The sequence below is a fragment of the Lepidochelys kempii genome, chromosome 17 (assembly GCF_965140285.1).
Source record: "Lepidochelys kempii isolate rLepKem1 chromosome 17, rLepKem1.hap1, whole genome shotgun sequence".
In the NCBI taxonomy this organism is placed as follows: domain Eukaryota; kingdom Metazoa; phylum Chordata; order Testudines; family Cheloniidae; genus Lepidochelys; species Lepidochelys kempii.
This window is the reverse complement of record NC_136396.1, coordinates 19,479,980-19,507,581: the sequence shown is the minus strand read 5'-3', so window position 1 is coordinate 19,507,581 and position 27,602 is coordinate 19,479,980. Positions and strand designations below refer to the sequence as shown.

At 49.1% G+C, this 27,602-nt stretch overlaps 1 protein-coding gene across 1 annotated transcript in view; it reads right to left on the bottom strand.

The window, feature by feature from the left end:
* Positions 1 to 16,596: 16,596 nt before the first annotated feature.
* YWHAG (tyrosine 3-monooxygenase/tryptophan 5-monooxygenase activation protein gamma) overlaps positions 16,597 to 27,602 on the bottom strand; it is a 42,761-nt gene continuing 31,755 nt past the window's right edge. Inside the window, exon 2 of the mRNA XM_073315814.2 lies at positions 16,597 to 20,038. Within this exon, the coding sequence (XP_073171915.1) occupies positions 19,382 to 20,038 (657 nt within the window). The 3' untranslated portion in view covers positions 16,597 to 19,381. The remainder of the gene's footprint in view (positions 20,039 to 27,602) is intronic.

The following is a 27,602-nucleotide window of genomic DNA, read 5'->3' as shown; positions in this document are numbered from 1 at the left end:
CTGCAGTGGGAAGGAAGGGAACGCTGGGCATCTGGCTGGTGAATCTTGCCCACATGCTCAGGGTTCAGCTGATCACCATATTTGGGGTCGGGATGAATTTTCCTCCAGGGCAGATTGGAAGAGGCCCTGGGGGTTTTTCGCCTTCCTCCGTAGCATGGGGCACGGGTCCCTTGCTGGAGGATTCTCTGCGCCTTGAAGTCTTTAAACCACGATTTGAGGACTTCAATAGCTCAGACATAGGTGAGAGGTTTATTGCAGGAGTGGGTAGGTGAGATTCGGTGGCCTGCGTTGTGCAGGAGGTCGGACTAGACGATCATAATGGTCCCTTCTGACCTTAATATCTATGAGTCTAAATCCAAAGATACCCATAGAAACGGTCTCCAGGCTAAACTGAAACCAGAGAAAAGGGCATCGCACCTCCAAAGCAGTTACTACAGGGGTGAGTGCCCTGCAAAGGAGGAAACGTCTGGCCCAAAGCATTCGGGGATGGCAGACGCAGGGAAGGCAAAGAATGAACTAGGGTGAGGGGGGTGTCCTAGCGGCTCTCTGACTGGTTACAGGGCAGCAGATTAGAGCGTAGGCGGGAATGAATTTTGTGCCGTTTATTTACCCACCACCTTGGGGATGGCGGCACAGAAATGCTACCGAGTCTTTGCTTGTAAGCGCTCCTGAGATTGGAAGTTCTGTGGGGCAAGGACCATCTTTTTGTTCTGGGCACCGTACAGCGCCTGGCACAACGGGTCCTGGCCCCTGGCTGGGGCATCTACAATCGCTGCCAACATGCAGGCTAATCCGTCACTGCTCAGCTCGAGTGGCTGGGGGGGCGGGAATTGCCCCACTCCCCACCCATCCCCCGGCCACCCCCCTCTATCCCACTCGCTGGAAAGGCTGGAGGCTGAGGAGTCACATAAAGGGCTTTACGCTGGGGACGAATCGATATTGGGCGAGTCACCGGGACTTCACGTAACCCCTAATTGCCGGGATGAGCGGATGCCGTTACGGGGATGCCGGGAATGGGATAGCAGAAGTTCAGTTGGAGCTCGGTTTCGTCACAGATCAGCCACCTCAGCATCGGCAGGTACTTGGGGGCTCCCCGTGCTAGGCAAGGGGAAGTGGAAGACCCCGATACAGTGCAGGGCTGCTGAGGGCCAGAGCCACCTTGGGCAATCCCACAATGCTTTGCCAGGCCCTTTAGTTCCCCGGCAGCGCTCTGCTGCAGGACACCTTGGTTGGGCTTGCAGGGGAACAGATGCTGGGCCCCACGGCCCCTGGGCACCCCAGTTGATTTGCGCTACTCCAGCTGCGTAATGCAGCCCTGAGCCCGGCGTAACGGGCGGCTGCAGGAATCCTCTTGCCTAGCAGCTCCAATGCCACCCCCCCTTCCCAGTGCTGGCACAGGGGCGCCCCAGGGACGTGGGGGCATGGCCAAGGTATCCTCACCCCCTGCCGATTCCCAGCTATTGTTCTAGACAGATCCCCTGCAGCGCTGCCTGTCCCAGCCCCGCCCTGCTCGGCTCCTCCCCCCAGCCCTGCCATGGGGATTGCGAGGGAGACCCCCAAGTCTCCTTACTGCTGCCTTCTGCAGCGCCTGCACTGGGGAATCGTCACCTGGGTGGATGGGAGGCTTTTAGGATCCCTTAACGTGGCTCTGGCCCTTTAACCCAGCACCAAGGGGTCAAAGCAGGAGGCAGGCAGTTCCCCACATTCCCGTTATCAGGGCTCTCCCCGCTGACAGCACACGCCGGCTAGTCAGTTACATCAGTGCACCCAGCCATGCAACCTGCTTCGATTGCTGCCAATGAAAATAAGGGCACCAGGGGAGATGGAACACAACTAAGGAGAGGACGACGTGGTATCCATACCGTGGGCGGGTCTCGTTTCCCATCGTCGGCGCCACCGGCTGCTTCGTTAGCTAACGGCACTAAGTGGGGGAAAGGAAGGAGACGGGTTGGGAAGGTAACAGTTTCTTACAGTCACTTCGTCTCTCTGGCCTTCGCTCACCGTCTGGGACCAGGAGATACTGATCCTTCCTTTCTCCTACCTGCCGTCTTGTCTGTTTAGACTCTTTGGACCAGGAACTGTCCCTTGCTATATGTATGTACAGCACCTAGCGCACTGGGGGCCTGATCTCAGCCAGGGCTTCCATGTCCTACGATCAGCACCAGCTGCGCTGAACGGTACAAGCGCCGTGCGCAGATCAGGCCACTGTACGCACGAGGAGAGTGCTCAGATGCGTCAAGGTGCCACCCACCGAAAACAAAAAAGCAAAGCCTCGTGCACCACGGGAATATGGGGACGAACACACGGCCCGAGGAACAGCAAGTCAACCCACCCTGAGACAATAGCGCTGATGAGGAACATAATACCGTCCCCTTCTCTCAGGCAGGTTTTGTACGGCTGTAACCTGCTCAGGGTGTGATGTCCAATGGATATACCAAAGCAGTCCTAGTGTGGGCACCGTTACACTGGTATAAAAGGTGTAGCTTATTCCCCTTTCCATCCTTGGAATCGCTATCCCACTATAAGTACCCACATCACTACCCAGCCCAGTTACCAGTAGAGACAAGGCCTGAGACACAGAGACTGGAACCGCCCCGGTCCTTGAAGGGGTAAGTGGCTACCGATGACTGCAGGGATTTGCCAGGTGGCCGGGGAGGGTGGCTGTAAGGTTTATTTTACAGGCTCCCCACTTAGGGCGACCCCCTTGGTTGGGGGGAAATAAGCACAGGCCGGGTGACAGACAAGGGCCAACGCTTTGTTTTAAGGGAAACGCCAATTCCCTTTGCAGACGGTGGATTTCCCCCCCACGCATATGACCTTATTGTAGGCGTTGTTTCACACTTAAAATGGTACCTCTCGGTCTGAATACATCGCCCCGCGCGGGACGGGTGCCCACCCTAAGGGAGAAGAGCGATGGAATAAGGAGCTGCTGGGCATCCCGTCCCCACGCCAGACGGCTGGGGAGCGTGAGCCCCGGTTTAATTTCCAGCCCCTCTCCAAGAGCACCGCCTTCCTGCAATGTTGGATGCCACAGCAGAGCGGCTATGGGAAAAGGGGTCGTTTCGTTTGGGCTGGGAATCCCGCCCGAGCGAGGCCAAGGCGGCCAAACCGGCACGCCGCGTCTGGAGGGGCTGCTGGGGGTGGTGGGACGCCAGGCCCCCTGCCCAGCGAACGGCCTGGAACTGAGCTCTCCAGGCTGGGGCCCCACAGACCCAAGCCGCAGCACGGGGAGGGTGAGTCAGCCAGCAGCGCTGGGGAGGCCATGCGGGGAAGCCAGCTGGGTTCCCGCAGCGGGGCTGAAGAAGGTGAAGGGACTTGAAGAAAATGACCCTTGGGGGAAGTGGCCCCTCTGAGACAATATCCCCAAAGTTTGCTGGTTCTGAATCAGTAGAAAGGTCAGGCTGCAAGGGTCCTTGAGAGGTCATCAAGTCCAGCCCCCTGCTCCGAGGCAGGACCATGTCCTTCACGTCCCGAGGGGCCGCTAAGTTACTGGCCACATGCCTTTTCGGGAGCACGCCTGTAACGTGTCCGCCCTTAAGGTGCAAAGCCCTCCCCACGCCTGCCTCATGCAGCCCTCGGCTTTACTTTTTCAGACTTTTTCTGGCATCCTCACTCCTATCGCACAGCCCCTTACTCTGCAGGTCGCTGCACTGCCCTAGTCACCATGGGGCCAGAGGAACTGGGGACTTCCACCCCTAATAGTCTATAAAGAGACCTCAGGAGGTCATCTAGTCCAATCCCCTGCTCAAAGCAGGACCCACACCAACTAAATCACTTTCCTTTCCTGATGGCGGGTATTTTGTATGGTGCTTTACTCTCAAAGGTGCCCAGGGGCCCAACGCGGTGATAAGGAACTGGACAGAATAGTCAGCGCGCGGAAGAGTGGCAAACTCAGCCCCTTCGAGAGGAGGCGAAGGCGAATGCCACAGTCACTTCCAGTACCTGGGTTTGTTTCTGACCCAAGCACCGTTATCGAGCACTTTGGAAACACGCTTTGGCCACCATAGCTGACGTGTCTGTTGTCTGAAGGGAATCGAGAAACAGGCTGCACCGTCAGCCATCGGTCCCCTGGTTTTGGCAGCGCCTGGAGTCTCCAGCCCCACGGTGCTGGGCGTGGAGCTCAGGCTACAACGGAGCGCCCAGCAGGGGTAGGTCGGCGCTCTAGCTTTGACTGAGTCCGCGCGCTAAGAACAGCAGGGTAGCCAGCACACGGCACAGGCCGCCCTGCCCACTTGGGGGACTCTTGAACCGCTGCCCAGGAGGGGCAGCTAGGATTGCACACAGGCAGGTTGCCCTGCTCACTGCAGCTCCGCTCCTCTTTTTAGCCTGCTAGCTTGATCGAAAGTAGCGCGGGTGTATCGACCGGAGCCGGAAATGACACCGCCGGCTGTGGCATGGACACAACCGTTACGAGAGAGTCCCTGCCCCAAGGAGCTTACAGCTGAAATAGAAAAGACAGAGGGCAGGTGGGGAAACAGGGAATTGCCCTAGGTCACAGGGAGAGCCAGGACTTGAACCCAGGACTCCTGGTTCCCACCACTTGGGCCCTAGCCAGTGGGGCATACTAGGCCATCTACATTTTGAATGGTGTCCCTATGGGGAACCAGCCCCGGGACTCACTCCAGAGCCAATGCAAGTTTCATGGTTAAAGCACAACACACTCCCCAGTGACACAAGTCAAGGGGTCTCAGAACCACCATCATCCCGCACCACTACTGCTCCAAGGGCTCCACCCCAGCACCCCCTTCATTTGGGACAGGCCCAGTTATTTGCTCCCTAGTAAAATGGGGATACTGATGCAGACTTCCTCTGTAAAGTGCTTTGAGATCTACTGCTGAACGAGCCTAGGGGCTTTTGTTGTTATTGCGAATTTGGAGAGGAAGGGGGCTGTGCAAAGCCACGGATGAGATTAGCACATACAGGATCAGGGGCAGGAACGGTCATTGCTCTAGTGTGTGTGTGTGTCCCCAGTGCGAAACAGATCAAAGGAAAGATGGGATAAGAAAGAATCATATCACAGAATACCAGGGTTGGAAGGGACCTCAGGAGGTCATCTAGTCCAACCCCCTGCTCAAAGCAGGACCAATCCCCAATTTTTGCCCCACATCCCTAAATGGCCCCCTCAAGGATTGAACTCACAACCCTGGGTTTAGCAGGCCAATGCTCAAACCACTGAGCTACCCCTGCCCCAAGAGCTAATGAGAACCAAGCAGAGAGACACAGATTCACAGCACGAGAGAGACACACACAGAGAGAGAATGGGGAGGACAGATCCAGAGAGGAAGACATGAAGAGAACTGCAGAGACAGAGACAGAGACACGCACAGGCAGGAAAAGGGAGAGAGACCAGCGATCAGAGCCATTGCAGTGGATTCAGTGTGAGGCAGGGAGCCGCATGCAGGATCCATTTAGATCCAGGGGTCTGTATGCGGCCCCCAAGCAAGGTAAAGCAATCGGCGGTCCGGCGTAGGACAAGCGGGACGCAGATGAAAGCGCAAAGTGATGGTGTCTCCCCACCCCCCAAAGGCGAGGTAGATTTTTGAAGGGGACCACGGGCAGAGAGAACCCACGCAGGCCGCAGCAGGGCCTGGCACAGATCTGGAGCCCCGCAGCCAACTCGCTGCCCCTGGTTCCCTGCTGGTCTGCGCCCGGCCCGCTCCTTTCCAGCCGTGCCCGGCGGGTGTGCGACGGGAGCCGTTCGCACACGCTCTGCAGAGGCCTACACGATGCCAGCAGAGAACCAGCCCTCTCGGCCAGCTCAGCCTTCCCCACTTCCCCCACCGTCTGCTCCCCTGCCCGGCTGCAGGGTGGGGAGCCCGCTGCACTGCGGGGGATTGCTCTGAAGATGGCAGCATTGCTGAGCGGACACCGGGCTGTCACAGGCACATGGGCAGCGGCTCCAAAGGGGAGGGGAGGCTGCTGCTGGGCGTTTCTAGGAGCCTGGCGGCTGTAAAAAGCTCCCGCCGGCTTGAATTGTGGCCGGGAGCCTGTGACCGCAGCTAGGGCTAGTCCAGAGAGAGCTGTGGTCCAGCCACAGCCCTTAGGCCACTTGCCCAGCTTCCCCCTTGCCTGAGGTTTCTCGCTGTGTGATCAGGCTGTAACCCGCCCCCGCCTTGCAGGCAAGTTCTTACCCCCAGAAGAGATTCTGCAAGCAAGGGAGGATCATCCGTTAGCCTGCCACAGCGCCAGAAACCCAAGGCTTGCCAAGGCGGAGTCGTACCATCGTCCCCCTTTTAAAGAAGGGGAAACCGAGGCACAGAGTCACTTGGCGAGTCCAAAGCCAGAAAGGACCACTGTGATCCTCTAGTCTGACCACAGACCAGAGCACTGCCCCAAGATCATGCCTAGAGCAGAGATTTTACCAAACCAGCCCATCTCGATTTAAAACCGTCAGTGATGGAGAATCCACCTCAACCCTCGGTAGGTTGTTCCACTGGTTAATCACTCTCACCATTAACTGCACTTTATTTCCAGTCTGAATTTGTCTAGTTTCAAATTCCAGCCATTGGATTGTGTTAGACTTTTCTCTGCTAGACTGAAGAGCCCATTATTCAATATTTGTTCCCCACGTACATACTTACAGACTAATCAAGTCAGCCCTTAACTGTCTCTTTGGTAAGCTAAACAGACTGATTAAAGGATTAGAAAACCTGCCTTTCAGGGAGAGACTCCAGGAGCTCATTCGTGTGGCTCTTCTCTGACCCCTCGGCAATTCAACATCCCTCATGAATTGTGGGCCCCAGATCCAGACACAGGAGTCCAGCAGCGGTCACCCCAGTGCCAAGTAGAGCAGTGAACTACCCTCTCTGCTCCTTCTCCACATTCCCCGTTGATGCATCCAAGGATGGCATTAGCTCTTTTGGCCACAGCGTCCCACCGGGAGCTCCTGCTCAGCTGATTATCCCCCATGGCCCCGATATCTTGTTCAGAGTTGCTGTTTCCCAGGATAGCACCCCCCATCCTTTGGCCAACACCCTGCATGACCAACAGCCTTTCTTCCTAGCGGTCGACATTTAGCCCTGTTGCTTGTGTCCAGCTTAGCAAAGGGAGCTGGCATCAGTGACCTGCCCGCTTCAGTATTGACCAAAATGGGGATCTGGGTTGGCCAACGTCACCCCCGGGGAGTCAGTGGCAAGGCTAGGAATGCAGCCCCCCCCCCGCTCTAACCACTAGACCACATTACCTTCCAGAGCGCTAAGGGAGGCCTCACCCCTCTCCTGCTCTCCCTATTTGTCCACGCTGACTCCACTGAAGCCAGAGCCAGGTTTGCTCCTCTCGCATCTGCACGGTGCTGGGGCGTGATAGCCAGAAGCAAACAACAAAGTTTCCTGGGTGTGGAGCCTGACCAGCTCTCGGCGTAAAGGACCCCAAGCGAAGAGCTAGAGCTGCCCTTCTTGAGAGACATGGGCAAAGGTGGGAGCAATGGAGCCCCTGGTGTCTCACTGAGCTAACCTGGCCCTTTTCCCATCTCCTCTCGTCTTACTCCCCTCCTTTGCACCACCCATGTTCTCAGCAGCTGGAGGGACTGACAGGGCAGACACAGGACCCCCTGGTGTTGATCAGGACAGGCATAACCCTGATCCCCCACCCGTGGTCTGCTGGGGTGGGGGCACCATGCAGCTGCTGGCAGGGGCCCTACACTGCTCTTGCACTGGGGGAATCCTCCCCCTGTCTTTCACGGCCCCATATGCTGCCCGGGCAGCATGCGCGGGCCAGGAAGGGCTCCGCAGTACGCCACGGGCTCTCCCTTGTGTGCACTGATTGTCCGCGGCCGGCAGAGCCCTGGAGTCGCTCTCTCCAGCAGACGGCCATGGTGCCAGGCCATCCCTGCTGGAACAAACGGCATTACTGCCGGGGGCAGCAGCTCTGAGCTGGGCCGAGGAAGGGAAATAAAGGGGTAAGCGGTCAGTCTGGGGCGGGCGAGGGCTCCCTGGGGCCTGGCTTTATGACCCACCATCTGGGGGATTCCCTGGGGAAAGGACTGGGGAAACAGCAAGAGGGTGCCCACTTCGGGCAACAGTGGGGAAGCACCTGCCAAACCACAAGGGCTGCCCCTAAGCGGGAACATGGATTGATCTCATCTTACCTCCCCGGCACAGGCCGGGGCTGGGCTTCCCCCCACCTGGATTCCTGGTGCAAGCTAGTGCCTAGCTCCGCAGCAGGTGCTTACTGACACTGGGCTTGGGAAGGGCGCGTCCGCCATCAAGCCCTTCCCTACCAGGGCAGGGGAGATCACACTTCTCTGAGCTCCAAGCCTTCCCCCTTGCTCCCGCCTCTCTCTGAACTGCCTCCAGCTGACAAGCTGAGTCACTCGGCCAATTAGTTCATCACTTAGGACTCAAGCCAGTACCTCCTCAATGCTTCCAAAGTGCCCAGAGTGGTGAGTGGGCTCTGTCGCGCTCCCTCAGTCCGTACAGACAGAGCGTGACTGGCCCATGAGGCCCCTGGTAAGGGCCAAGCCCGGGCGAGATCCTGCGAAGATGGGAGACGCGGTGAAGACGAGGCAGTAGCGGGAGCTGTGCTAGGGTGGACAGGGGGCCAGGCTGCCAGGCAGTGGCTAGCGCGCCTCCAAAGTGGCTTTAAGTGGGCAACCGCAGAGGGCCTGGGTGGTCACCCCTGGCAAAGAGAGCAGCAAGCAGGTTGTGCAGCATAACACAATGTGTCATGTGGGGGGGAGGGCAGTCTTAGCACGGACTGGCCACGAAAGCTGAGGGGCAAAATCTAATCTAGATTGTCCAGCCCCATATGCTCCACTACGTCTCTTAGTCTATAAGGCGCCACAGGACTCTTTGCCGTTTTACAGCCCCATATGTGGCTGTCTAGGATCTGATCCAAAGCCCATGGGAGCTCACTGGGCTTTGGCCAGGCCAACAGCTAGCCAGTTATCCCTAATCAGTAGCCACCTCCTTCCTTTGGCCTCTCTCCGGCTGGACCTGGCCGCTCCGTCAGCAGAGTCACGGTCAGTCAGTGACCGCACTCAGCCCTGCGGCACGCAGCACGCTCCACGGTGCAGCCCCACGGCTGGGATCACTGTCAAGCCTGGAGCCAGGCCCATTTCCACCAGCTGGCCGACGAGTCGTGCCGCAGGCCCAAGGGGACGAGCGTCTCCGGCTGGGCGAAGGCTCTGGGCACGGAAAGCAAGCCGCTCTCGGTTAACACCCCTCGACACAGCTGGCCAGAGTGCAGCAAATGCGTGGGAGGGCTGGGTGCAGGAGGGGAGGAAGGCAAATAGCACCGAGGTGACTCAACCCTTCTGCAGCTTGTGTGTAGCCAGCAAGTCCTGCTTTGTGCGCCTCTAGGAGCACTGGGAGCGGGGAATTCCCCGCCCTCCCTGCAAACTCAGGCCTCAGCTCCTCCCTTGCCCACCACCAGCAGTCCAGAAACCTGGCCCCCAGCCCGAACTAATGGTCACATCTGGGGAAAGCCTCCTGAGAGCAGCACACCCTGTTTGGAAGCTGGACCCTGCCAAGCCCTCAGGTAGCCCTTGCCCCTGAGTCATCTGCTGGGGGAAACAGGGTGCGGGGCTGGTTTTCAGAAGGGCTCAGCAAAAAGGTTTGGGCCCACGTTGGGTGCTGAGCTCTGTTGAACCCCAGTGGTGGCCCCATGTGATCACGGGTGGGTTACTTGGGGCTCCCAAGCCCCCTGCAGACCCTATTCAGCTGGAAGAGCAAGGCAGGGGTACAGCAGGAACCTGCTTTTCCACACACGGCTTTTCATGAGGGCGGGGGGCGAGAGGGGGGGGGGATTGAAGGCGCTGCTCGGTGCGCACAGTTCTGGGATGTTTAAAGACATTCTGGGAAGGAGGCGAGAAGCAGAGAATGCAGGGGCTGGAAGAGGAGTCCGACTCAGAGCATTTCAGCAAGACGGGAGGAATTCCTGCTGGTCAAGCTCAGTCGTTGATTCCACAGTCAAGGGAAACCTTGAAATGGTCCGTTCAGCTCTTGGTGCGATTGGAATGGGGATTTACCACAAAAGCAGCCGTCTGAAGAAGCTGGGATCCTGCTAGGACAGCTGCTTTCAAAGAGCTTCCAGACTTAGGGCCAATGCACAGACCAATCAAAAGCAAAGAAATTCAGAGTTAAACCTGACCTCCTCCCCTTCTGCCTTGGACTAGAGGTTGAAGGAATCTCATACAGGCACCTGTGCTTAGCTAGGGCCCCTGCTTCTCAGTATTTGTTTTATGAGGATGAGGGCTCTATATGGTGCTGATAAGGGCCAGGGTTATCTTGAACTGAGCAAAGAAGTTGCATGACTGATTAACTAGCTCATCTTTAGTGATCACTCTCCTTACAGTGTGCATGATAAACACCCATTTTTTCATGTTCTGTGTGTATATAAATCTCCCCCCTGTATTTACCACTGCATGCATCCGATGAAGTGGTCTGTAGCTCACGAAAGCTTATGCTCAAATAAATTGGTTAGTCTCTAAGGTGCCACAAGTCCTCCTTTTCTTTTTGCGAATACAGACTAACATGGCTGCTACTTTGAAACCTACATTAGATAGAGACTCACCAGCCTTTGACACAGGCTTGGGAAGTCAAGATCACAATTTCGTTATTTCTCTCCCCTAAACAATGGGGAAAAATCAGTTTCTATCAGTTCTAACTCTTCAACCAAATACGACGACAGCCAGATCTGACAGGGTGCTACTCCTCATGGATTCTTACATGCGTCATGCTAATCTTCAAGTCTTCGTCCTCATACTCAAACAAAGGAGCATCAAATAGCTAAAATGGTCAGGAACAGAGACCGTTTTTGAGCTATTTAAGCTAAGCAAAGTCTGCTTATAGGAATAATATACTCTCTTATTTAGTGGGTCATTTCAAAATGGGTGTTGACATGAATGATGGATAAAGATGTGCTAAGAATGATCATGTATTTGTATCACAGTAGCATGCAGGATCCCCTGGAGTCATGGACCAGGACCCAGTTGTGCTAGGTGTGGTACAAACCGAGAACAAGACGACAATCCCTGCCCCCTGGAATTATTTTGGGGAAGTTCTGTGGTCTCTGTTATAGACTAGATGATCACAACAGTTGCTTTTGGCCAGGGAATCAACGACTCATTTAAAGTATATTTGATAACCAGTAAGACTTGAAACGAAAGCCAAATGTTATTTAACAAATGCTGAGCTCCCCTGCTTGGCAGTCAGTCGAAGAGCAAACAGGACTATTTGTCATGTCCCAGTGGGACACTGACACTCAGAGCTGACCAGTGTTGATGTCACACGGAGCGGCACCTTGCTCGGTTTGTCTCGCTTCCCGTTCTGGTGGCTGGGGGGGCGGGGACGGGGGACGAATACTCAGCAGATCTCCGGATCGAGCACTTGCACAGAGGAAGTACCCAAGAATGTCGACACCGCAAACATGTGGCGTTCCGGGGTTGCGGGTAGTTTATTTCGCAAGCCCCCATTCTCCAAGGCTTTGGCTGTTGAAGCCGAGCACCAGCCACCCAGCTTGCACCATCCAGTTGCAATGGCCCAGCACAACGGACCGAGGGGCAGGGCCATGGGAGCGGTCTGAGGTTGAACCGTTCCTTAGCTTTAGCTGGGGGTGGCTCTCGTTGGGTTACAGCCGGTTCTCGGCCAAGGCCCCGATTCAGCAAAGCACTGCAGCACGCGCTTCGGTCCCATTAACTTCAGCGGAAGGGAAGCGTGCGTGTAAATGCTTTGCTGAGTCAGGGCCCAAGTCAGTGCAGGATGGAGCCCTCAAGCACCCGGTTGTCTCTCCAGGGATTGACTAGCATACCTCGCAGGCTGGTTACATCTTCCCTCCTGATCCTGACCCCATCTAGGGTGACCAGACAGCAAGTGTGAGAAATCAGGACGGGGGGTGGCTGGGTAATAGGAGCCTATATAAGAAAAAGACCCCAAAATTGGGACTGTCCCTAAAAAAATCGGGGCATCTGGTCACCCTAACCCAGACATGGGCAAACTACAGCCCGTGGGACAGTCCTGCCTGGCCCTTGAGCTCCTGGCCAGGGAGGCTAGCCCCCCTCCCCCGCAGCCTCAGCTCACCACACCGCCAGCGCTCTGGGTGGGCCATGTGGCTGCAAGCTCCTGTTCCCCTGAGCGGCATGATAAGGGGGTGGGGAGCGCGGGGTTGGATAAGAAGCAGGGGGTTCTGGGGGGCAGTCAAGGGGGTTGGATAGGGGGTGGGGTCTAGGGTGGTGGTGGTTTGGGGCAGGGGGCCCCAGGAAGGGGTGGTTAGGGGACAAGGAGCAGGGGGGGTTGGACGGGTGGGAGGTTCTGAGGGGGACAGCCAAGGGGCAGGAAGTGGGAGGGAGCCTTAGCTGGGGGGAATCACCAGAGCTCCAGGGAAGCCACCAGCCAAGGATCTGGCCCTGGAGCGTTTGCATGCACAAGTAGGTGAAAAGGGAAAGTAACCCACATTTCAGGCAGAAACCATCATCTGGCCGTATCTGCTTTTTTTCTTTTGGGGCGGGGGAACCCCATAAACAGATGCACAAGGCAGCACCAGCTCCTTGTATAGACATCAAGGGACCTCATTTCATGGGCTAGGTGGTTATCCAGAAACCGTTAAAAGGTGCCAGCAGCTCGAGAAAGATTTAGGCACTTAGATGTTTGCGCAGGTTCAACCCAACAGAGCTCTGCAGACAGGGAGCCCCGACTGCATCTCCCGGTCACCTCCCGCGTAGCTGCTGGGTGGAGGTCAGGTGGTTCTGCAGAGCCCGTATTTGTTGTATGGCCGGTACCCTCTTCGGCACGGAGCTCAGTGGCAGGGCGAAGGAGGCAACCCAGGCACGCATGGTAGGCGGTTCAAGGGAAAGAGGGTTTTTAGATACCACACACGCACCGTCACAGCCAGCAACTGGAAAAGTGGAAAAATCTGGGGCTGGGAGCTAAGAACGAGGTTGCTGTTGAATGCGTGTCGCTATTTATTTACACAATGTGTTTTTGCACTAGAAGGGTTCTTGCTCCACCCCCACTCTTCTGGGACCTCTATATTCGTGGAAGTCACGGTGAGTAAACCTGGAAAGGAAGGGCAGCTGCTTTCTCTCTGCCCCAGGAGCCTGTGTAACAAGGCTTTTAATGCGTGTGGGGGGTGCAGGGGGCGAGGGAGAGAGAGAGAGAGAGAGAGAGAGAGGAGATAGGGGGACGACAACTGCAGAGCAAGATCATTAAGGCTACAAGGTTCTTTCTTTCCCCTCTGAGCTCAGGCCCAAGAGCACAGGCCATCTGGCTTTCGACCTAAGCCAGGAGTTGAAGGTAGAATTTTAAGGGGAAAAAACACGACTATTAACCCACAGCATGACCCAACAACTGAGCATAGATGCTTGGAGGAACAAAGTGTTAATAACTACACATAAAAACAGATCAAGTCAAAGAGGAGGAAATCTATACAACAGGGCTAAGGATTCCCCCACCCCCCGTTTAAATAAGGGTGAGCCCTCCATCTTCTTTTTGAACTTAGATCAGGACACATGCTTACTTTTCTTAGAAGCGGGAGGGGCTTCCCAGCTGCTTGTGCTGTGACAAGCAAGTGGGAGGCAGCATTTGCCTGAAGATAAAGCAGGCTACCACCTCTGGAGGAAGCAGCAGCTGCTACCTGTGAAGCAGGGTGTTGGGAAGTTAGGGTAGAAAGAACAACTGTGCACTCATGACACTTGGGCAGGGGGAGAAGTGAACAGAAAGCTAGCTAATCCAGATCAGCTGGCCTTACTGAGTGCCAGGTAGGGCCCCTCCTCCACACTCTTATTTCCTTCCTGCTCTTGTCAAAAGGAATGAGGCTCTGTCCTTATCACAGAGGTAGGACAGACCCCTACCCCCCATCAGGAGAGCAGCACAGAGACCAGGGCTAAAACACATTCCAGGCACCCACAAGTCTGTTGCTTTCTGCTCCCAACCCTGTATCTGAGTGAGGATTGGAGGGACGGCTACCAGATGTGCTTGGTAGTGCTGGCGCTTCTCCTACCATCCACCCCCCAAGGCAGATTAGGAGCTGCTGACAGAGCAGCCATCTTGGTTTAGAGAGCCTCCCACTTGCTTCCTGGAAAGGAGTCTGGAGTGAGTCTTACTAGCTGCTCTACGTCAACCCCTCCCACCAGTGAGACCAAGATTGGAATTGCTCTCACACACCCCCTTTTACATAGGGTGTGATTTCAAGAATAGCAGCCACAATCTTAAAACCCATCTGCACAGAGAGACTTTAACCAAAGCATTGTTCCATCAGAGGGCAGAATCCTCCTTGCACACAGAATCCACCTTACGAGAGCGACTCTCCTGGCATTAAATGAAGTATGGAAAGGTGAACGGCAAGAGCAAACTCCTGTTGACATTGATCAGGGTGCCTACACAGCACAAAGGATGCACAAAACGCTGGTGGTTGGCTTTGGACAGTCCCTGACAGAGAGGGAGAGTAACCAATCTACAGAAGACTCAAGCTCCCCCTCGGGTTCCATTTTGGAAGGATCACTAGCTACAGTGGGACTTCATGGTAGCCACAGTGGCTAACAAAACCTATGCCAGCACAGCCCTCTGGTGTAGATGCAGGATATGCTGACAAGAGTTTTTCTGCCCCCATTGTACCACCACCTCCCAAAACGAGGTTAACTATGCCAGATGCCCTCTGCGGTGGCTTAGTGGCATCTACACTGGAGGCTTTTCCAGCATAGCTATGTCACCTGGGTTGTTTGAATTTTTCCACACTCCTAGCCCACACAGCTATCCTGGCAAAACATGGACCAGACCTGGACACCTGAAACACCCACAACCTTCCCCAATCTCCCTACCGCCACCAATTCTTGGATTAGGACCAGCATTTGCAAATTGCCAGCATGGCTAAACTCCTCGCACACTAGTAGTGGGTTTCAAACCCAATTCTTGAAGCAATTCCTTCTCCCTTGAATAACCCTACAGCCTCAATCCTGGTCTTGTGGGGGGTCCACCTCTGTGAAGCAAGGGGCTGGTGCTTAAGTCACCATGGAAACAGATGGCTCCATACAAAAGTGTTCAAACAGCTGACCAGTACTCGGGCAGTCAGCTAAGACTCTGAAAACAGGCTAGCTCGTGGCACTTTGGCTCTGGCCTACATCTAGGTGACATGGCACTTTTCTACACTGAAGTTGTCAAATTGAATGAACATTGATAGGATAGGGGAAGCCTGTTTAGAAACCCAAATTCCAAGGCACTTGCTCTTCCAAATGTATTCTGCCAAGCTCAGCTAGTACATGGAGTTGTATATTCTAGAGCTGCCTTTTAAAAAAAAAATATTCCCTTGCTTGCTGTTTGAGGCTACTGTTTACTTCCAGACCTTAAAATAGTAGTCAAATGAACACTGGCCATACTGCCAACTAATTTGCGATGCTCAGATGAAATCGGCTGAAAGTAGAATTTGTTAGTCCAAAAGGCGTCCTGAGAAACTATTGATCTGATAGAAACAAGCCATTACAACAGCAAACGTTCTACTATTTGTGGACATCTACATCTTAATATCCTCCTCCTTCCACACAGCAAGTGGTCACTACAGAAGTGCTGGTTACCACAGCTGTATCCAAGACACTTATCTTCAATATACCAATGTTTTCATCTCATGGTAGTTTGAATTGTCTTATTCCAGCTGAACGTGTCTTTACCGTCCATAGAAAAGCAAAAATCAAACCGAACACTCAACTTGATCTCTGGCCATCAGATCTTATACCAAAACTGTCCCTGTTTTCAGATACCCGATATCTTTCTGAAACCAGGGTTTCATGGGGACTGGTGTACCTGGCTCTGAACTGCAGTGAAAAAAAAGATTTGCATGGGTCTCGGGTCTTAGACATCTTCAGTCATGTTGCTGTATTCTCCAGAGGATACAGTTAGGTATCTTCTAAACAGACACTGCAGATCCCTAGGTAACGTTTGATGGAAAGTATAATTTGGCCAGACTGCTTCTTTGTGAGGTTTCAGCCCACCTTCACATCAAGACTCACATTAATGTTCCCTGTTCTATTTATATGAACTGCTCACATTTGCCCAGAAATTTCAAGGTGGCTATAAGCACTTTCTGTACTTGAAAGTCTGTGTAAGGCTCTCAGACTGTCAGATGCAACGTTCAGCTTTATTTAAGAGCCCATCACGTCAGAGCAGCTTCTAAACCATTTGCTTTGCTGATACTAAAGATGAGTATCTTTGGCTACTCCACATCTCTAGTGATCTGCTTTAAGTGACGTGTCTGAACTACTCAACTAATCCCTTGTTGCACAATGTACCCAATCTTTCTTCCACGCCCTAGAACAGGTGCATTAGAAACTGGTACCTGTCAGACAATTAAATGGCCAAGGTGAGAGTAAATACCAAGTTCCCCAGTAGACACAAGGTGGGTGAGGTAATAGTTTAATTGGACCAACTTTGTTATGCAGAGCTGTGTAAGCTTGCAAGCTTACCTCTTTCACCAACAGAAGTTGGTCCAATAAAAGATTCTTTCACCCACTTTCTCCTCTAATATCCTGGGACCAAGACAGCTACAACACTGCAAACAAGTTCCCCAGTACACAGTTTAAAAAAAAATCAACTGGACAGTGAAGTTCTCATCCCAGCGGAGCCAAAGAACAAAAGAAATTCAAACACATAATGCAATACAATTAACTAGCACTTTCATCAGATCTGTAAGTTTATTTGCTCAATGTACGACGGCTACATAATGACTCACATTCATGATATTCCATCACTGAGGAAAACTGCTAAGAATGGTCCGTGAGTGAAATAATTCCTTACAGAAACACGGAGTTGGAAAAATAATCACTGATTAGACCTTAAAAATAGTTCACTGCATAACATGACAAAAAGCACAAACAAAGGCTCATTCAAAGAACATAGTAACTGTTCTCCTACACTGTAATAGTTATAATTTCACCATGACATACACCAGACATTAAGATTAAGCTAACACTGGTGTTTCTTTTGCTTTTCCTTTTTTTTAAAAACAAAATCATATATAATTGCATGTCACTATAGCAACATCCAGAACAGATCAGTTTCTTACGATACTATTTGGTAGAGCAAACTTTACCCCCAAAAGAAAAAAAAAAAAATTAAAAAAATTAAAAAAAAATTTAAGACTAGTTTGTCATAGGAATACATAACATCTACAGTATAAGTTAATAAATGTCAAGCTACTGTATAGAAATACGACACTAGCATGCACAATATTGTATCAATAGAGTAATGGAGCAGTAATCATTTCACTGGAGAGACACTATCATAGGCAAGTGCATTTCTTAAAAAAAATGAAAGAAACCATTCAAGCTGCTTAAAAATCAAGTCCCCATCCCCATCCCCGCTCCATTTTTTAGCCCTCTTGTGCGATCTTTCCTGCATACATTTTCTAAAGCAGCAAGAGCAAAAGCGGAAATAAAAAATAGGTTTTGTAATTCCAGTAAATCACTTTCAAATTATACAGGCAGGGACAACACTGCTCACTGGACATGAAGTGAAATTAAGTTAAGAAGCCTAAATAAATCTTCCAGTCCATGGCATTTACTGCAGGTTTCTGTCAGTTACCTAAGCTGCAAGCCTCTTCCTATTGATCTTTCCAGTAGGGATCATTAATCAGGCTATTTTAAGTTTACAGAGGTGGGCTTCATTTGAAGTCACTTTGTGTAAACGTTGTGATGTTGCATATAGTACATTCATTTAAAACATATGTGCACATGGTCATTTCTAGTGAGCATATCTTTGCATGATTTCCATTGTAAATTCCATTAAAAAAGCTTTGACAATATAATTGCAAAGTCACTCTTGGTTATGAATTTTAGTTACATTTTGGTCATTCCTCTTAACCTACTTTCTTAAAGATGACTTCTTATCTTTGCTGTCAAATCACGGAAAAAAGCTCTTTAAGTCCAATAAAGCCAGACTCTGTATCCAACCGTACAATAAAACTGATTGTACTGTATATGCAACACCAAGATGCTCTGTTTACAGACTGACTACCGAACAGGACAATGAAAGCCTGTTTTAATAGGACATTCATGAGTGCAGTTTCCTTCTACTGCGTAGTTTTAGTTAAAAAGCTACGAAGTTCAGCAATCTGCAAAATCAGAAGGAAATGGCAGTGAACTTCCAACAATCGTGTTAAAAAAAAAATCTTTACGCAGATGGGGGTAAATATTACCTGGTGAGCTTTATTTTCTCCCAGCCAAATCAAACAGACCTGGAAACCAGGTATTTTAAAAGAGAACTAATTTACAGGGCTCCCGAGAGTTGATAGAAATGTTTATGATTGCAGCTCTTCCTTTGTGGATTTCTCTACCAAATGAACTTCTAAACTCCTGAGGTTTCACTCATCATGCCACAAGCTTCCCCAGGAGAATGAACACCAAGCTGCCATGAAGATGAAACAAGGAGTCTGGGCGCTACAGAGATCTGCTGACAAACCTCATGGTACAGTGGGAGAAAGTCAGGGAAAAGTGAAATGGCAGTGTAATCCCTGAGGAAGGAGCTATGGCACCTTAAATCAGGATGGTCTTTGAAATAGCAGTACATGACATACAGACCTGAATTCTTTTTATCTAGTGGCGTTTTAGTTTAACATTTCCCCCCTTTCTAATTAAGTTCTTAATCCTTTTGCTGTGGACCCCGTTTAAACAGCCGCTTGCCAAGCATCTGTTAATTTGTTGATCAAAAACTAGAGCAGCTTTGATGTTCCTCAGGCAGTCTTCTGGCCTTGGGAGACAAAGGATAGCCAAGCCAGTCCACAGGGGACTGGATAAGGATGGCAAGCCAAGAGAGTTAGCAAAAGAAAATGTACAATGGCTTGATGTCACATACGGCTGTCATGTAGAAATACTGTCAACCGTGATTTAGTGTTAATACTGTAAGCTACCCTAACAAACACCTTAACGAAAAGTTAAATGGCCTAAATCCTGGGGCTTTCAAAGCCCTGAACTGTGAGTCTTTTCAGTCTGGGATTGTAAGCTACGCCGTGACAGGCCCAGTGCACCCTGGGGATGCACTGCGACATGGTAAACATACGGCACTTGAATGGAGGAGACGCATGCACATAAACCTTACTGGAACCACAGAACTTCATTTTTTAAAGGCAGGGCCATTTCATTCAAGTTATTTCATCTTAAAACCCTTTTATTTCTAGCAATAAAGTTAAATTAAAGACAGCTCCCACTTGTATTAATAATCTACAGAACAGTCCATATGCCAGTGTGAGGCTGCCATTCCATACCCAGCACAGGCAGCCTGACTTTCCACTAGTGGTGTTTTGGCAAAAACGTCAAAGAGGCAATCAAAGACAGGTCGTGGGGGCCTCCCTGGGAAGGTTACCCTTCCCCTCCCCTCCCCCACCCCGACCCCCCCCACTTGTGGGAAAAAAATAAAGACTGCAGTAGTAGCATCAGCGTGCGGCTGCCAGTCCATTTGGGGGTCTAATTGTTGCCTTCTCCACCATCGTCATCTTGCTGATCGCTTGTCCAGAGCGTTAGGTTGTCACGGAGGAGCTGCATGATGAGCGTGGAGTCTTTGTAGGAGTCCTCGTTGAGGGTGTCCAGCTCAGCAATGGCATCATCAAAAGCCGTCTTGGCCAGGTGGCACGCCTGCTCGGGCGCATTCTGGATCTCATAGTAGAAAACTGAGTAGTTAAGTGCCAGACCAAGCCTAATGGGATGAGTTGGTTGCATGTGCTCCTTGCTGATCTCATGAGCTTCACTATAGGCTTTCTCCGAAGACTCCACCACCGTTGCCCTCTTCTCTCCTGTGGCCACCTCAGCCAGGTAACGGTAATAGTCCCCTTTCATCTTCAGGTAAAAGACCTTACTCTCATACTGTGTCTCGCTGCAGTTCTTGATCAGATAGTTGTCTAGCAGGCTCAGCACATCTTGGCATACAGCTTCCAACTCCTTCTCTATTTTCTCCCGGTAGGCCCGTACCATTTCTATCTTCTTTTCATTGCCATCAGCAGAGGTCTTCTGCTCAATGCTACTAATTACTCGCCAGGAAGAGCGCCGTGCCCCCACTACATTCTTATAGGCTACAGACAACAGGTTCCTTTCTTCATTGGACAGTGGCTCGTTCAGCTCTGTGACCTGCATTGAGAAGGGAGAGAGAGAAAAAAGGATTGGATTAAATTACACTGTATTTAATCCCATCTCTACCTCATACGTTCTGCTGTTCTCGCCTGCTACCTCTAGAAGAGTGGCCTGACAAGGTGCTAGTTGATAAGTTTCCAGTTCATTTTACTTCGGATATCAGAAGTTACATCCCACAGATGGAGCAGGGTTTGAAGAGGGGCAGAGGGGAAGGACTGCAAATTCTGCAAGCTTTCAAACACAGCCGGGAAGCAATTTGTTATGTACCATCAACATAGATACTAGGTTAAAGCTATGCAGCTTTACCCAAAACTTATCTATGTCAAAATTTCATCACTTTTCTAGCATTTTTCCAGTTAGGAAAAGATGGTACTTAAGTTATGCCTTGATAGACACCAACTGGGTGGATGTCAGGCCTCAATAAGAAGCAGAAGAGGTGAAAGTAAGAGCTACAGCAAAACGTGAAGAGATGCTCATACTCCTGGGACAGTGAGTAAACTAGCTGAATAAGATGAATTAAAGCTATAAAACGAGATAATGAATGTTGATTTTTTCAGTTTTCTGAGAGGCTGGGTGTCTGCTTTTGAGATGTCCAGAGACTTCGGCAAACTGAGTTTAGACAAAAAGAAAAGGAGTACTTGTGGCACCTTAGAGACTAACCAATTTATTAGAGCATAAGCTTTCGTGAGCTACAGCTCACTTCATCAGATGCATATCGTGGAAACTGCAGCAGACTTTATATATACACAGAGAATATGAACCAATACCTCCTCCCACCCCACTGTCCTGCTGGTAATAGCTTATCTAAAGTGATCATCAGGTGGGCCATTTCCAGCACAAATCCAGGTTTTCTCACCCTCCACCCCCCCACACAAATTCACTCTCCTGCTGGTGATAACCTGGATTTGTGCAGGAAATAGCCCCATGCACATTGTGTAAAGAGTTGTCACTTTGGATGGGCTATCACCAGCAGGAGAGTGAATTTGTGTGGGGGGGTGGAGGGTGAGAAAACCTGGATTTGTGCTGGAAATGGCCCACCTGATGATCACTTTAGATAAGCTATTACCAGCAGGACAGTGGGGTGGGAGGAGGTATTGGTTCATATTCTCTGTGTATATATAAAGTCTGCTGCAGTTTCCACGATATGCATCTGATGAAGTGAGCTGTAGCTCACGAAAGCTTATGCTCTAATAAATTGGTTAGTCTCTAAGGTGCCACAAGTACTCCTTTTCTTTTCGCGAATACAGACGAACACGGCTGTTACTCTGAAACCTGAGTTTAGACAGATTTCTTCAAAACATCCATTACATCTTTGATCTCTGTGACGAGTCAAAAGCTCACATGGTAGCAGTATGCTATCTTTTTCCTACACAGGAGATAGTCTTCACTGGTTGTAAGGAGAGTTTAGGTGTACAAACCTCCCGACATCATGATACATACACCACTAAAAGATTAATTGCCACAGCAATGGGATGGCTTAGGGGAATAGTAAGGAAACGTGGAACTACTCTGCTATCAGACTGCCCGTTTACATCCAGCCAAGATTATAATCTTCAATCATTACCAAATCAATCTTATGGCTGTTAAGTGTCATATCTGAGCCTGACACCTCATTCCAGTTCCCAACGGAACAGTGCCTACATTATCAAAGCTACCACACTGTCACTAGTTACCACCCTCGAGGGTTTCAGCAGCGAGGGAAGTGCTTGAATGTTACAGAAACTCCCTCTTACTTACAGGCAACACGTCCAGGCTAACACAAGGATGTTCAGCAGAACAGTCAGCACAGGCAACTGCAACACGAACAGTCTCCATGGCTGCAGGCATAGCACCTTTCACAAGTACTAACATTTACTAAGCTAGCAAATGTAACTGCGTTGGGTAGTCGTGGCAGTTAGGCTGATCCCTGTAGCAGCTCTCAGTACGGCACGCCAATAAGCATCCACCTTTCAATCTATGTAGCTACTTGAAGCAGTTGCTGGCAGACGTGGAGAATGAACATGATTTACACCACTAATTCAAGATTACGTGTGCCCAGACAACCCCATTTGGTCACGGGAGATATGATCTGTTTCAGCAAACAAAATAGCATTCATTCTTACTGAATCAATATGCAGGGGAAAGCTGTGTAAAATGCTGTAATCATAAAAAATCCTGTTAGTAAACCCAAACCACCTTCCTCCTGCTGCCCCCCAAACTAAGCATTTCATATAGAAATTCAAAGCATCCAAATAATGTCTGCTTTCAACAACACTTCAGAAAGTCAGACTGAGGCCACCTTCACACCCAAAGTTTCGTTTCATAGAGACGATAAACACCTTAAGGTGCACAGCGATTGTACTAACTCTGGCCTTTCTAGCCACGTAAGCCACAAAAATAACTTGAAAATGAGGATCACTGTAGCACTAGCCCAACCCCAGACTAGGACCCCCTTGTGCTAGACACCGTACTAACAAGACAATCCCTGCCCCAAACCTCTTTCAATCTAAGTGATTCCCAATTAGCCAAAATTAGTACACTAAGGGCAATCATTTCTATTCGGCATTAAGATTCACTTTTACTATAAGCTCAGAGCTCTGCATTTGTATATGTCCCTATCTTCAAGCCTTTTACAATCAGGTAGTGTAGTTATAGCACTTAATATCCCCACACTAACTTTTGCCTTTTGCTTGTACCTGACACATGCATGAAGGCAAGTTCATACTGTTCTGTAATGTATCTCCGATACCCCATTCATACTGTTCACATATACTAACTTAGCCTCTGCAGAAGTCTTGCATTTGGAGTTCTAAAGCCCAGTCCTTGATCCAAATAAAATACCGTAGAGTAGGTTAGAAAGGAACAAGAATGGCATCTTTGTAGAGCAGAGTTAAGATTTTTTGGATGCATTTCCCTACTCGCAGGCACTTGTTTCTCCGTTAGTTTGTAACTTTTCTGATTTTCTAGTTTGTATTTTATAACTAACGTGCTGTTACGTGGTTTATACACTTTACATGACAGACGTACTCTCAGCCTTACCACTGCCTATTGTTTTAAGGGTCACACTGCTAGTGTGTTACAATAACTTGTTAGAACAGAAAGTACTCCCAGGACATAAAAAAAAAAAAGATTTCTAGTAGGAAGTACTTACCTGCCTGCAGCATTAATGTTCACTTACAATTGTGAAATACTGTATTTATCTTTATTACAGAATTCCGTGTGATGTGATCTTACAGGACATTTAATCAGTCACAGAATGTTTAAAACATGAATACTAGAACTGCACCATTGCACTGTCAGCAGAGTGCTCAGAGAAATTCCCAAATGAACTCCATACGCAAGTTGTGACAGGCATTTGAAAGGAAGGTTTGTAACTTGCCAAGTGGAATTAACTGAAGTTGTCAGTATAGGTTGTCAGCATGTATTTACTATAACTAAATCTATAATTCCTGAACTCTGTCGCATTCACTTGTCACGCTTTATCACAAAATAAACTTGTACTACTGATAACTGGGTTTTTTTTTTTTTAATATGAGAAGTGAAACTGGCAATTCTCAAGCTACCAGGAAATTTCCATCTTTTATGGTTTGTAGCAGACATTTATTTATTTTGTAGGCAGATGTAGCAAATTTATTATTATACTGGCTTTCCTTAAGCCTGTGCTAATAGGATACTAGTCAAGATGAATTTCAATAGAACTCAAGGTCTGAACAATAAAGTTTGCAAAGCACACAAAAACTGGGGGAATAGTAAATAATTAAGAGGACAGGTCACTGATTCAGAGCAAACCGGATCATTTAGTAAACTGGATGCCAGCAAACAGTGTGTTTTAATATGACTAAATGTAAACATCTAGAAACAAAAGAATGTAGATCACACTTACAGAATGGGGGATGCTATCCTGGGAAGCAACGACTGAAAAATATATGGTGGTCCTAGTGGATAATCAGCTGAACATGAGCTCCCAAAATGACACTGTGGCCAAAAGAGCTAATGTGATCTTGGGAAGCATGAACACCAAAATCCCAAGTAGGAGTAGAGGGGTTATTTTACTTCTGTATTTGGCACTAGTGTGACTGCTGCTGAAATTCTGGGTCCAGTTCTGGTGCCCACGATTCAAGAAGGATGTTCAAGAAAGGTTCAGAGAACGATTAAAGGATTAGAATACATGCCCTATAGGGACAGGCTCAAAGCATTCAACATATTGAGTTTCACAAAAAAAAACAAAAAAAAACACATGGTCAAGGATTGATTCAAGTATCATAATGGCAAACAAATATTTAATAGAGAGCTCTTCAATCTAGCAGAGAAAGGTAAAAAATGATCCAATAGCTGGAAATTGAAGCTAGATAAATTCAGACAGGGAAATAAGTGCAATTTCTTAACAGTGAGAGTAATTAACCAGTGGAACAATTTACCCAGGGTTGGAGTGGACTGCATTCTTCATCACTGACAATTTTTAAATCAAGGATTGAGTATTTTTTTTCTTAAAGATCTGCTCTAGGAATTATTTTGGGGAAGCTCTTGGCCTGTGTTCTAGAGGTCAGACTAGCTGATCACCATGGTCTCTTCTGGCCTTGGAAACTACGAATAAGATTCAAGACACTTAACTTAGGGCTAGACAGAAAAGACATGTCTGGTGTTTCACTCCTTGTAATTTAAAATCTCACTAGACCAGGGTGAGAGCTGGCTAGTAACAAATCGCACAGATCATGTTCCAAATTCTTTTCCAAGAGATTTTTCTTTTGTTTCATGAATCAGAGTTCAGACAGTCTTAACTCCCTCACATAAACAACTGAAACCATGAAATCCTGAGTGTACATCTACATGACCGTGTGGCATAGCTGTGGATACGCCGCTGTAGTGTAGATGTTTCCTACACCGATGGAAGGGGATTTTCCATCCATGTAGGTAATCCACTTTTCCAAGAGGCAGTGACTAAGTTGGTAGAAGAATCCTTCTGTTGACCTGGCCACGTGTACACCAGAGGTTAGGTTGACCAAGCTAGGGTGCTCAGGGTACAAAATTCACAGTCTTGAGCAACGTAGCTTGGTCAGCCTATGTTTTAGGTGTAGACCAGGTCTGAGAATAGGAAGCAATGACTATCTGGGGAAGTTTAGAATAGCAGGATAATATCTATACATCACAGATGTGAAAACAATAGCTCCCCCATTTTCTAATGAAAGGGCCGACAGCTGAAAGTTTGTGCCATAGCCTTATGATTCAAAGGACGTGAATTTGAGTTGGCCCATTTTAAAAATACAGTGTTAATTAACCAGGACTATATTAGCACTGGCTTATAGGCATTTGGATAGTATTCACATCTCAGTGTCAAGGTTCCAGGCAAACCAATGCTTTCATGGTATGTGCAGATCTAACAAATGTGTGTCTAAATTTTGCACAGTTAAAAATTCTTTTGGTCTCCAACAGAAGTTAATCACTAGAAGCTTAACTAAGCTTCCACTGAAGTTCAAAAACCTTGTAACAACTTTAGCTTCACTGACAGTTTTAGAAAGCTTTCAAGCACAGGACTCATTTCTCTTTCTCTTCTGCATTTTTACTGTTACGCAACAAGCCCGGCCCCCTTTGCTGTTCCTGTATATGGCATTTTCAGAGTGAGTAAGGAATGAGACCAGGGATCAGGGCTTTAGGGTCAGGTAACAAATGCCACTGGTACCTAAGCTTATTCACAACACCCCCTCGATGGAAGGTGCAATATTTTGCTTCATTTAAATTTCTAGCTCTGTATTTACTTGATGTGTTACCACAGGTATAAACCTACAGTAAACAGCAAATATCAAACCCTACACATGGCAGATCAGACAGCAGAGATGCCAACTTCTGATCTGGAAGGGAAAAATCTACTCTTTTGCCCAAGGGGAGTTATTGAGATCAGTCATTCTATATATAAAAAGAGTAAGGAGAAAAATCCATAAGTGGTAGTGTAGATACGGCTTTAAGTTTCTGATTTTTTATGAAGTCATTTTACCCTGAAAACCAAGTACTACATTTCTACAGGCTTGTCTACACAGATTTTCACCACAATAACTTGTTGGATTGTAATTCCATAACAAAAGGCTTGTTTAAGTGTAGGTGTAGACACCAATTTTAGTTTAAGGATGTCCTATATCAGTTAAACCTGAGTCTTTACCAACTTCAGCTACATCAAAATAAGGTGTTCTTAAACTACAATTAGAATGTCCACACAGATCTACACCAAAACAAAAGGTGCAAATAGCACCAAAATAACTACATCAATTTCAACTCTGTATAGGCCAGCCCTGTGACTGGGAGGTAGTGAAATGACATAGGAGTCACGTGAGCAAGAGCTGAGAAATCCAGAGGCAATTTGTAGTCAGGCTGCTGAAAATGTTTCAGAGGAACAGCCGTGTTAGTCTGTATTCGCAAAAAGAAAAGGAGTACTTGTGGCACCTTAGAGACTAACCAATTTATTTGAGCATGAGCTTTCGTGAGCTACCGCTCACTTCATCAGATGTTTACCGTGGAAACTGCAGCAGACTTTATATACACACAGAAATCATGAAACAATACCTCCTCCCACCCCACTGTCCTGCTGGTAATTTACCAGCAGGACAGTGGGGTGGGAGGAGGTATTGTTTCATGATTTCTGTGTGTATATAAAGTCTGCTGCAGTTTCCACGGTAAACATCTGATGAAGTGAGCGGTAGCTCACGAAAGCTCATGCTCAAATAAATTGGTTAGTCTCTAAGGTGCCACAAGTACTCCTTTTCTTTTTGAAAATGTTTCGTTTTGTTAATGCCTATTGAAGTCAAGTCACCAATATTGCAGATAAATGCGGTCTATTGTGGGATAAAGAGGTTAAAATCTTTAACAAATGCTCCAAGACGAGCTCATGAAAAGCCAAGACCAAATAAATTATATTTGTGTTTTGGGCTCTCTTTATATTCCATGAAGGAGCACGAGAAGACAAGCCCTATTTTTAGAGTCCATCGCAGGCCACCTTTAAGAATTTCTTGATACCAGCATCAGGCACAGTAATTTATAAGTGACACTTGCTAGTAGCACTGAAACAAATTTCTGCTCCCAAGATGCAAAGAGCCAACTTCTAAACGCATTTCTTACCATAACAAGATTTGTTTGTACAAGATGGAAGCATTCTAGACCAGGGTAGTTTTAGAGTCGGAGGGCTAAAATTTGTTTGATAGAAGAATTTGAACTGTTAAGTGTGCACACAACTCTTGTATGCAGTGTTGTTGCACCTGTGCTTGGTCACAGGACACTAGAGACACAAGGTGTGGGGGAGGTAATATCTTTTACTGGACATACAACTCTTGACAAGCACAAGTCTAAAACACTAAGGGCTTGTCGACACAGGCACTTTACAGCACTGCAACGGTCTCGCTCAGGGGTGTGAAAAAACACCCCCCTGAGCGCTGCACGTTTCAGCGCTGTAACCTGCCAGTGTAGACAGCGGCTCCCAGAGCTACCAGCTACTCCCCTCCTGGAGATGGGTTTTTTAGAGTGCTGGGAGAGCTCTCTCCCGCGACTACACAAGCTCGAGTGCTGGGAGGCCTCTGGCAGACTTCAGGGGCCTCAAGTG